Source organism: Salarias fasciatus, chromosome 16 (assembly GCF_902148845.1).
Source record: "Salarias fasciatus chromosome 16, fSalaFa1.1, whole genome shotgun sequence".
NCBI lineage: Eukaryota > Metazoa > Chordata > Actinopteri > Blenniiformes > Blenniidae > Salarias > Salarias fasciatus.
In genome coordinates, this window is record NC_043760.1 from 17,405,058 (window position 1) to 17,417,735 (window position 12,678).

The following is a 12,678-nucleotide window of genomic DNA, read 5'->3' on the forward strand; positions in this document are numbered from 1 at the left end:
CTCGGCGCGCTCAGAGAGACTGGAGTAAACCTCACATGACTACGATGAGGAAAGGGTGTCAGGATTCTATGGCTCTGAACAGGTCTTTCACACCTTCCTGTGACTTTTTAGATTTTAATTATTTGCAGATTTAACTTATTTCAAGCATATTTTAGATGGCAAGATTTTCTTGGACATAATTACAAATTCAGCTCAGATTTGAGTCCCACAAATGTATGTTTCTTACAAAATGGCACCATGTAAAAGGAAAGGTATTCGCTAAAACAAATGTTCTTCCTTTTTATGCAGTGTTAACATAACTAAGTGACAAAAATCTACCTTTTCGAAAATCTGATGAAACGTGTAAATTTCCGTTGACTTTTCAGACCGCTGTGGAGGCTTTGGACACAGACTTCTAGAACAAGCTCATAGAAATTCAAGGGACGAGGTACCTGGGAAGCAGGTTGATGGGCAGGCTGTCCACTCACTGAAGGGTGTCACAATGCAGTCCTTTCTGCAGGGCAGCAAACAGGGTCGCACTGTTTCTGGACGGAAGGAATCCGAACACCTGACCGTACAGTAAAAAAAAAAAAAAAAAAAAATGTGGTCTTAAATTCTCTTCATCCCTCGGGCAAAGAATGATAAACGTTCTGGTAAGAGGACAGTGCAATGAAACTACTGCCCTGTCCTTGACATCACACATCTCCCCACAGAAAACATGATTGATCACATGTATCTCCTGCCTGAATGCGATGGAGAAGAAGGTGGACAGATACAGAAATTTAGAGTTTTTTCACACATTCACACTTGTGTCCCCACGGTGTAAGTAATGCTCCGTGAATATAACCGAAATCCAGTGGTATTATTTTTATTCATCCAGCAAAGTCACGGTTTTTTATGACTTCTAATGCATTTTCACATCGAAGTCGTGTTTGTCTTAAGGCTGCACACTTCTGCTTGCCTTTTTTTATATAACAGAGCAAAGCACAAGAGCGAGAGAGATTGTAGCAGAAATGACATAAAGGTACCTCTCAGACTTATTCCAACTCCTTTCAGATATCCAGTCTACTATCTTAGCAGCTGTTTTCAGTGAAAGAACAAAATTGCGAGTGAATTTGCTTTGCGCTATCTACTCCACGCGGCAGACGATACCGACCGTCGTACAGGACGCTTCCTACAAGCAGAGGGAACAAATTTATGATCCATTTAAACATCCAGGTGGGTGCATTTTATCTCCCTATAAACATATACAGAGCAGCCATAGTGGTTCTTTAGTTGCCACCAAAGGAAGCGTTCTGGGAGAAAAATCAATCAACATGTAGCTGCTAATTAAACCAGAGAAAAGTGAGGATATGCAATCTGTTTACCAATAGACCATCCACGCAACGCCAAGGCAACATTACAGGCCTTAAAAGGGCATTTCACTGACTTTGAACAATATCCCACTCTTGAAACAAAAAAAGAATAAAATAAAATAAAAATCAGGAATTTCTTGCCTATTTAGGGTCGCTACATATCTCGGGTAACATATCTATAACAGGCCCCTGGCTGTGTGGGTTATTTCGTGAGCTGTGCAACCTTGAAGTGGCGCGGATTAACGTGCATATGTAAAATCAAGTCAGTCACAAGCTTTGATGTCTTCATCAACCAGCAGCTAACCCCCCTCTGTCTGACAAAAACACACACACACACACACACACACACACACACACACACACACACACACACACACACACACACACACACACACTTCCAATTTTTATTTCATAGTGACTGTCTTCCCCCCCCCCCCTAAAATCCAGATCCAGGTCTCACTGGAGACCCAGCGTGGCGCCACATCCTACTGACTGCAGAAAGCCAGCACGCGCAGGAACCAGATCAAAGTATGCCAAAGCATAAGGAGGCAAGATACATAAAACCCATCCTTCCCCAGCTTTATCCCCACTCTTCTCTCTCCCTCTTTGCAGTGATGTATGCCAGAGGGCATGGCAACGCAACAGAGCAGCTGGGGAAATATTGTGTGTTTCGCTCAGGATGAGGCGGTTAGACTCACAGTCAAGGCCGCAGTGTTCAGCTGTGACATGATCGGGTACATCCAAGGTCTCGCGCACACCGATGGTGATCGTTTCAAAAGGTGCCATCGCGTTAGCCAACAACTCCATTTACACAAAGAGATGAATCTTCTATGATAAACTTTATGTACTTGAATCATAGCTGACATTTAATGTACAGTCGATTAACTTCTTTTCTTTAATCAACTCTTCGACAAATTTGAATACAGCATACATCAACGCTTCATAGTTTTGTGTTTAGCGTTCTTGCCTCACAGCAAGATCGTCCCTGGTTCAATTTTGAGGGCCTTTTTTTTTTTTGGTGGAGTTTGCATGTTTCCCTTTTGTATAGGTGGGTTTTTTCCAGGTACTATTTTTTTTCTCCCATAGTCTTAAAATGTGTGAGATTAGGCTGGGGCTATAAATTGTGTGTGTGTGTGTGTGTGTGTGTGTGTGTGTGTGTGTGTGTGTGTGTGTGTGTGTGTGTGTGTGTGTGTGTGTGTGTGTGTGTGTGTGTGTGTGTGTGTGTGTGTGTGTGTGTGTGTATGTGTGTGTACTGTGATGGATTGGGAAACTGTCCAAGGTGCACCCTGCATGCACCCACAGTCTGCTGGGATCAGATCCAATCTGTGCAACGATAAGTTGGATGAAGCAGCATAAAATACGGGTAGATGGAAACTCTGTATCAACAAAATATTAAATATTGTACGTATCCCTTAATTACACTGTTTTAGCCTGAGTGATGATGTTATCATTTACATTAATTAATAAACCCATCCATTAAGTGGTAAACTGATCCAGCAAAAGTGACTACAGGCTACACTGATCGCACCACTGCTTAAGGATGTTAATAAATGTTTTATCCAAGTCACAAAGGGGAGCAGAAATGGAACTGAAAATCAATCTAATGTTTTCCTGAGGGCTGTGTATTGACAGAGAGCCAGCCCTTCTAACCTCTATGTTGAGCCACTGCTTACTGCGAAGATTATTGCTCAGCATGAAACGCTTAGATGTTTGCTGACTGAGGTGACCCTTCTCAAGCTGCACAACATCAATTGTATTCAGAGGAATGTGCTGCTCAGTAAGGAGCAGTCCAGAGGTATTAGGTGCATTTCTGCATTCTAGTTGCAGTTACAGATAATAGAGGTAAAATCTATGAAAGTCTCCATTTCATCCTATTTTGAAAGCTACCAAATATGCTGGTGCATGTGTGTGTTATTTTTGCATGAAGTCTGAAATGTTATGCCACATCTCTGCCTTTCTATAGGCACGCAATTTAATACCCACTGAATGGCACATTAAAACACAGCTCTGCAAGATAAACACTTTAACTGAGATGCGACTGACAGCGAAAATCGTCTGTGAGGAATTCAGACATGCATGACTACGAGTTAGGTGCTGTTTCAATAAATGAACACTTGGCAGTCAGCAAAGAAGCGATTGAATTCAAAGCATAGAGTACAGGCAAGATCTGTTGCAGGAGCAGAAATGACAGCTTTCATTAAAGCCTCTGTGTTGGGGGACCATGAAGAAAAAACATTTCCCCATAATCCATTTTATGGTTCTGTCAATAATATATTGAGCTAAAGAAGGGCAAACTTTGTGTATTATTTATAAATCTGTCTTCCTGGTGTGGGCTATAACATCATTACAATGACAGCACAAAAGCCCTTAGCACTGTTTGATATTGTATTGCTGAAAGAGGAGGAGATAATGGTGGAGCATAAGCGAAATGACTCTCTAGTTTGCCAAACCAGACGACGAGACACTAAATGCAGAGACGGCAAATATGAAAGCAGAGCTGGGTACATAAAACTCTGGGGATATTCTGTAATTTCACCGTGTGTTAAGTCCTCTGGGTCATCAGTAGTAACTAGAAGCAGACACATATCTTCAAGTGAGATGTTTTTGGAAAATGGAGATTCTGCTCTTCAACATATTTTTTTTCCTCTTCAGGACAAGCATGAGCACATCTTCTCTTTGATTTTACAAGGCTCTCTTACTCCTATTCCATAATTTACCGTTTGTTTCTCTAAGGGCCCATTTTCTGCTATCTTAAAGTAAGCACAGCAGCACTGCAAGATGAGGAGGAGAGAAAACACACCGATGCAAAGGTTCCATTTATATATGAGCAAACAAATTATGGTTGTTAGTATACAGTGGCTGGGTTTAAGAAGAACTAATATGAAAAATAATGATATATCTCAGAACATTTGTGGACAAACAGTGGAAAAACAAAATGTGATTTCCCATGAAGAAAAAGCATACAAAATAGCACACAGAGGGAGGACAGAGGTAAAACTCACACCATCCACAGGGTGCAGGCACGGATGTGTAGCGACAGCAAAGACTAAAATGTAAACCTGATACATGATGTGAGATACAGTACAAGTGGATACACGTTCACCCGTTTGAAGCTTCATGCGTCCTCGGCTATTGATGATTTGGTGTTGGCCATGTTCAATTGGTTCCAGCTGGTGTGACTTTCTGCAGCTCAGTAAATTCCACCAATCTGTCCTTTTCAGAGCTTCCTGCTGTACTGATATATTCTCGATAAAGCCCTTTCTATGAGAGGTTTTCTAAACAGAGTACCGTCACTGTTCCTCCGAGATGTGTGTTTATGAACCTATTGGATCAAACATCAAGCATCAGAGTGCAAATGTGATGCTCACACTCAATGGTTTGACGCCCCAAAAAGATAAACATTACACATAGCAACAGAGCTTGAACTGCTAAAAATTAAAAAATAATAAATAAATCTTGTGGGAAACACCAACCTTTTACTAATGACGGGCCCAGAATTCATCTTGATGCAGCTGACTTTGCGGATTTGAAGTCCGACAGAACAGACTGAGGTTTCATTCTTGAAGCCGGTCCCATTAAGATCCATAGAAGAGTCCTCGATGCAGGGGCCCCACGCCAATGCCTCCCAGTGAAACACCATGCAGGGGTGGTCATTGCAGACTCTCCACTCCTCCAGGGCTGGACCTGCTGGACAAGCCTTCCCTTCTGGATGACAACACAGAAAAATATCCAGTAGATGTCAAATTATATGCATGCACACATTTATTTTATGCCTATAAGCAGAATAAATGTGGCATCAGTTCAAGGCAACATGATTAAACAACACATTGCACTCTAAATACAAACTGTATTTAGTCACTGGAACCTAAACGTCGATATAATCTGCTACCTGCTGAGTGGCAAAACAAATGTTTGTTCAAGTTAGCTGAGCAGACACTTTACAAGTTACAACTTGTAGCAATGTGAATTACAAAGTCACAGTAAAGGTCACAGTAGCAGTATGCCCGGGCGAGTACAAAGACAACCCACCGACACAACAAAACAGCCTTTTCAAGTTTGCTGTTCACAGTCACGCAGAAGTCCGATATTTATTCTGCACATGTGTGAGGAGACCGCACAATAAAGGACCATTAAAGACCAGCCAGTCATCGTAAAATCAACCCAGTGGGAAGTAATTTGCATTGGTATTTTTACTGTGCAGAGATATATTAATTAAAGAGCACCAGATTTTTTTGTTATTTTGTAAATGTCAACACGAGAGCTGTGTTTGATGTATTAGATTTCCTTACAGAATGCATGTTAATTGCAAATTGTGATTAAATATGAGGTTGAAATCCACGGGGACCCACTTGAAAATAACTCTTTCCACACTCTGTTATCTTCCTATGTTTGTCTGATCACTCATTTTGCACTCCGTGTAATTGTAATGATTCTGCTTTGAAATAAGGATGCTGTGTCTTTTTATTGCTCCAACAATTCTGATCAAATTTACTTTGTCTCATTTAAATTATGCAAAAGAAAAAAAAAATCAATGAGAGGAAAGTAATTTAAAAAGATGTACATGAAAACAGATCATGCAAGACGAGACTTCCTCATGTGTTTTGCAGGAAAAACTAACTGGTACAGCGATCGAGAGATAGCTTTGTTCATTCTGAATTGAGATCAATCGAAGAGCAGCTGAGGCGATGAACCACAACAGGTGGGAAACATGAAAGAGTTTGTTGCGAATGTGAGGAAATCCCAGGCACAAGTCTGCCCGTTTCCCGTCAAGAGACTGTCATGTCAGCGTGGACAACGTTGAACACGACAAAGAACTGGGAGTGTTCACTGACAATAAACTGGACTTGGACAGAAACACTGAAGCTGTCTACAAAAATGTCCTGAGCTGCCTCCATGTTCAGAGGAGACTCCGGGCTTTTAACAACTGCCAGACCGTGCTGAGGATGTTTTACGAGCTAGTGCTAGCCAGAGCTTTTTTTTTTTTTTTTGGTTGTTGTGTGCTGGGGCAGCAGACGCCAACAGACTCAATGAACTAATCAGGCGGGCCAGTGGCGGGTTTTCTGTGGAGATGAACAGTCTGCTGTGTCAGAATGCAGGATGGAGGCCAGGCTGTGAGCTGGTCTGGTGCTCAGATTCTACCCTCTCCACGGCACTGTGTATAATACATGTGTTTTCACTGGACAGTCACATTTTATACATGTGCCCATATTGTAATTGCAGTATTATTGTACATACTATTATTATTGCACTGTACTGTTGTACATTATGCAGAGTTCTGCCATTTTTTATTCTATGTGGTTTCTTGTCCTTGGATGATAACTTTTTTTTGTGTTTGTTCATATATTTAATTCAGAACCTGACACATTTGGGTTTTCCAGCTGCAGATCAATTAAGAATGCAGATTTTCTGGTGACCATAATGTGAACTAAAATAAATAAGTCTGCGGTGACCCATCAGATGGCATGCATGAGTCTGCCACGGAACCACAAACAAATAAACACCTGCACTTTCCACACACACACACACACACACACACACACACACACACACACACACACACACACACACACACACACACACACACACACACACACACACACACACACACACACACACACACACACACACACACACACACACACACACACACACACACACACACACACACAGCATCCCTGCCAACTAGCAGATAGCCAACAACATGGTAATAAACAACAGTTTGGAACCTGGCGTAAGCTGTGAGATTCTTTCATCAGCTGTTATTGCAGATATGCGTTTAGTTACAGGGATTAATGGGCGGAAAGCTCGCTGCCAAGGCTCTGCTGTCAGACTTGAAAACACAACACATGGAGTATGGCAAGAAACGCTAGCCAGAAAAGTAGTCTCTGATAATAGATGGTCAGCTCCAACACTCAATGTTTTTTTTTTGACATGAAAAATGTCTAAAAAAGACTCTAAAATCTGGAGAAATAACAGCCAAAGCAGAGCCACACCGCTGGTGAAAACACTCCAAGAAAAAAAAAAAAAAAAAAAAAAAAAAAACAACCTCTGGCTCAATCAATTTTTGTTTTTTGTTTTCCAAGTTGCAATTTAGCCTTGGATTTGCTGAGTTTGATTACAGTTAACAGGGAGGATATAACCAATAAACACGAGGCACTCTATTCATAAAACACAGTAATATCTTTACTCAAGCTCTTTAATGAAGTCACAAACAATTAGTGCTGTTATACCGTCTACTACACAGTCAAAGTTGCACTCCACTTCATAAATAGTGGCAGGCACATATTTTAAAGCACAATTACAATATGTTATGAACATGATTTAAATCAGTGCCAGCTTCACGTCATTTTGGGTCTAAAATTTTAATATAATGTGGATATCTTTCAAGAGACTTCAAGTTATTTATTATGTATAACATTGGAAAACAGGAAAATAATATTTATTTCTCATCATTTATTAAGCTCTATGTCTTGAAAGTATTAAAGTCCTCCAGTCATTTTACTTCATGAATTTAGGAAAAACTGAGAAAACAATTAACTTTTCAATAATTAGAATCATCTGATTTTACAACAGAGAGAGTCTTCAGATATGAACAATGACCAAATCGACTCTAATTCTATAACAGGTAAAATCATCGCAGTGTGAATTCATACTGAAATGAAGAGTCACTGTCATCAGAGGGAGGTGAAATCAGAGTGAGATGTTGAGTTACCTTTTCCAGGGATAGCCAGCACAGTGCGAGTGCGGCTCTGTCTGCCCTCCGCAGTCTTCGTGGCACAGCTGTGTGAGCAGGGTGACCAGGAGGACCAGGGGCCAACCACACAGTCTGCAGAGCACGCCACCTCGCAGGCCTCCACTGTGGGAGGAGGGTCATCCGCACAGTACACGTCAGATATTTTTTCCCCTGAAGAAAGGAAGATAAAAGACAGAAATGGAAACATCAGTTGAGCAGACTGCAATCAGAATCAGACAGCATGGTTTCTGTAAGAACTGAAGACACTGAGAGGGTCGTGGTCATGTGGCTCTGGGTTTTTATATTAGGACAGTTCATACATAAAATCTCCAGGTTTTTCTGACACTCCAGTTTTTGTTTTTTTTTTTTCCCCACAGTCTCTGGAAGACAACCTAACCAGAGTTATTAATCCAATTCCTCAGTAATTCTTACCTGGACGTGGCTCTAAATGGCCTCTTGCATGTCATCTTCAAAATACAATCAATTCGTGACTCACTCCTAATTAAAAATATTGTCACTGCTGACAGTTGTCGACCTTTCACGGATCATGAGTGCTCCAAGAAAAGTGCATGTGGGAGATGGTGAAGAAGCTGTGACCGTCTGGAAGGAGAAGTCGGCCAAATCTTCTGTCGCAAGCTTTGGCTAACAGTTCATCTGCAAAACGGCATCCAGGAGAATGTAAATTCTGCAAAGTGATACTCTCCCAGATCATATCAGCACATACAATGGAAGGCACATGAGATTAGAGATGCTTAATAACAGCACACCTGTACTTGCTTGGTTATTTCAGACTAATGACATCACCATGCTGAGAGGTGCAATAAGTAATAAAATATTACATCACATAAGGTACCCCCCCCCCCCCCAAAGAGAGGGTTGCGCGGGTTGCCAGTTTGAGAGACATAACCCCTTTCCCACTGCAACTAGCGGGTCGCCCCGTGTTTTTGACCCGCTAACTATCGGCTTAAGATTCCTTTCCCACTGCCTGCAGACGCGGGTCTAGCTGCCTGCTGGCGAGCCGCGTCGCTGCGTTTTCCCGCGCTAATGGTGTCCCACGTTGATGACATCATCAGCACGACGGCGCAAAACGAAAGTAAACAATGCAGCGGAAAACAGTCCCCGTTACCTGTAGACAAATCTTCTCTTCCCCACGGATCAAGAGAAGCTCTCTGGTCTCGCTATCTTGCCAACGCTGGGTCACCTTGTCGAAGGATATCTCACGCTGCGTGCTAGCGTAGCCGCGCTGCGTCAACGTCATCATGTAAGTTCCCGGATGTATCCCTCCCACTAAAAGCCGGCAGCAGCGACCCGGTAAATTCCCGGGTCGATTGCAGGGTTGAACGACCCAGATCTAAATACCGATTAAACCCTTTCACACTGCCATGAGGAGCCGATTATTAGCGGGTTTAAACAGGTTTTTTTGGACAGTGTGAAAGGGGCTGAGTTTAGAGTTTGTTGAGGTACTAAATGAGTTTTAACAGTTCAGGTGTGTTGTCTAGCGCTGCCCACCGAAGTTGTTCCGTCCTTTAACTCTCATTTTGAAAGAAAAAAAATTGACCAAGACATGTACTGATGGAGACGACAGGTTGTTCAAAGGGAATGTTTCTTCAATGACAGGTGAAAAATGGGAATGATTTTTACTAATTTTATAGTAAATTTCGAACTTATTGTACCTTTAATTAACAGTGGTTTTGGTTTTTAATAGTGTTGCACAAACTAATGAAATGATATCAAATTCAGTATTTGAGGAAAGTTTAATAGTTACTTGGAAAAAAACACTTGTGGATTATTTCTACTTCTAGTTCTGTTTTCTTATTATTGTGTTGCTGTGACACATTGCTGAACTGTTAGCATGTTGTGGGTCATCAGTTCATCAGTTAGCTGTACATAATGGCAAGCACATCTTGGTTTATCATATTTTCAGCTACAAACACTCCGCCTAATGTGTCGATGTATGAGTGGCATGGGGAAAAGGTTTTGTACAACAATAAGTGCAAAACCACTTCAATAACTAAAGCACGCCATATTAATTTCATGATGTTAATCACTTCACAGTGTGTTCATACTTGTACTGTATTATTAAGTACCAGTGCGAAACTCTTCCACAGATGGTGCAGCTGAAGGTATCCAAGATTGAGACAATTTTTCCGATGGAGACGTGTCCACAGCTGAGCGGGTCTTGGATGAATTTCTTTCTTTCTTTCCATGTGTAGTAAACCACAAAGTAAAGTGCAACACCACAGAAGCTGTTCTGCCATTCATCATCTGCAATAATTTGGAAAGGGCATTTCCCAACATCAGTACATTGTATCGTATTTAACATTTACCAGTCAAAAGTGCAAATAACACATAGAGAGGGACATTAATAAGAACAAGGTGACTCAATGTTCTATGTGGATGAAGGAGAGGAAGATGGTGCTATAAGACATGAGGCCACATTTCCGTATAAAGTCCGGAAATGTGTTGGAGAGTGGCATGTTCAAACTGTTGGAGTTGTTTTGATATTGGACATTTTGGACTCTGGAAATTTCATGTTGACTGCAGAGGATTTTTTTTGTGGACTGGGTACATCTTAGTTGACTTTTTTTTTTTTTTTTTGGATCGGAGTAAAACTCCCCAGTTGTTCCATATTCAGTATTTGTGATCACACACATGTCTGGCCTTTTATTTTTTAATAGCGTTGTTTTCATTGCTGTCTGCGTTGTAGACTGCCATTTCTGCTTGGTTATTGCATTAACAACAGGCCACACATATTGCTTGTGCACTTGTTTGTTGTCCTTTCTGGGTTGATCATGTGTGACGTGATGATGCAGGCTATTAAGACTGTGCGGCATCCATCATCGCTGAATGTCATTGATCCTCTGTCCTTCCTTTCCCACCCTGTTGGTTTAGTCTGCATTGCTTTTTAACCTTTTTCTGACCCAGATTTGAGCAAATTATTGGTAAAGTTCATCGTTTTTCGACTCTGGATTATGAGTAGGTTGCTGTTCAGTGATAAATCCATGGCGCTGTCCGTGGTGCTGAAATAGCACAAACTGTGCTGCACAACTATTTATAATCCACACTCTCTCTGTTTTGCCCTTCTGTCTCTGTTTCCCATTATTAACGTTACTAATTGATCAGCCGTGTCATTACAGGCTGTCACTGTGCAGTGTATAATATTGGATTTACTTTGGTTCACGTAATATCTGGTAGTTTACAAAGCAAATTGGGTCCATTTGTTGATCTATGGTTTTATTTCATATTTTCAAGGTTTGAAGTGTGAGACTGTCTTTTCATTTTTTCAAGCTAAAGCTGTTCATTGAGTCCCTTTTTGGCAGCGACCAAATACAGCTCCGATCCAGATCATATCCATAATGTGAACTGTTAAGTGAAGTAGCCAACAGGCTATAAGGGCCCACTACAAGTCTCTGTTCCCTCGACAATGTGACACTGGCTACATGCCTGTGTAGTACAGAAAATGGACAAACGGTCCATATGTGGAATTATTTTTCTCTTAACTTTCCTTAACTGTTGAATAGAATCTGTGAATCCCAGTTCACGGCCCTTTACTGGCAAATAACACTGTGCAGTGCAAGCTTACTCAACATGTCCTTGTAACTCATTCCAAGGTTAAAGTAAAATTCAACCAAACACTGTCCATATGTGTGATGGATGCATCACATCACGATGGGTGCAAAGGTCCAGCTGCAAAGAATGACTCTGGGAGGTGACATTGGTGAAAATATAGCACATGGGAATGAGAGAAGTCGCTACTGTTAATAACGAGACTATTTAATTTGTGGCCACGAGATATTAACAAGTGGGAACAAGTTAACATTTCGATGCCACACCTTTGTTCTTTCTTTGTCACTCTCTCTCTCTCTCGCTCTCTCTCTCTCTCTCTCACTATGGCCACTTTGGGGCTCCGTAGTTTTGCAACGCCGAGGGTTTGCCAAAATTTTCTCTGAGGTCAGAGAGAGAAATAAAGTGAGAAAAATCAATTTCAGGAACAGGAATGCCATCCTGATGTCAAAACAAAGCCAGCAGCAGCTGAGGCATCGTTTTTGGATACACACTCACACTCAGCAGTATCATTAACTTGGTTGAACTCTGCCACTACATCATGGAATATGGTTTAACAATAACAACCCCGGGGCAGATTTGTCATCAATTTGTCTTTTTTTTTCCCTCTCCCTTTCAGAGCAAATACCCTTGATGCAGAGGGAGGCAGTAAACCTACAGAGAGCAAACCATGGTATCGCCTCATCAGACAGATGTGAAAGACTCCCTTGGGGAGTCTGAAAACCCTCTCGCCCATAAAGTTAAAGTATTGTAGATCTCCAGCCATCAGAGTAACTGGTGTGTATACAACAAGAGACAATAGCCTGCTTGGAATAATGGGAAAGGCCCGCAGGCAACTCTATGGGATGCATTATCCTTTTCATTATTGTGAAAGTGGCCATAAAGAGGAAAATTCACCAGCTCTGAATAATAATGTTAATATTGATAATAACTATAGTAAAAGGTTTATAAGAGAACTGAAGGCATGTATGCAGAAAAGCAGAAAAGAACAACCCTGAGGGAGCAGGACTATGTTTTCCATAATCATAACATGTATCTTTAAACGTA

At 41.4% G+C, this 12,678-nt stretch overlaps 1 protein-coding gene across 2 annotated transcripts in view; it reads right to left on the reverse strand.

The window, feature by feature from the left end:
- thsd7ba (thrombospondin, type I, domain containing 7Ba) overlaps nt 1-12,678 on the reverse strand; it is a 151,752-nt gene that overhangs the window by 62,233 nt on the left and 76,841 nt on the right. For both annotated transcript variants that reach the window (XM_030112054.1, XM_030112052.1), the window contains exons 8-10: nt 8,047-8,238; nt 4,808-5,039; nt 432-547 (exon numbers count right to left, since the gene is read on the reverse strand). In XM_030112054.1, the coding sequence (XP_029967914.1) occupies nt 432-547; nt 4,808-5,039; nt 8,047-8,238 (540 nt within the window). The remainder of the gene's footprint in view (nt 1-431; nt 548-4,807; nt 5,040-8,046; nt 8,239-12,678) is intronic.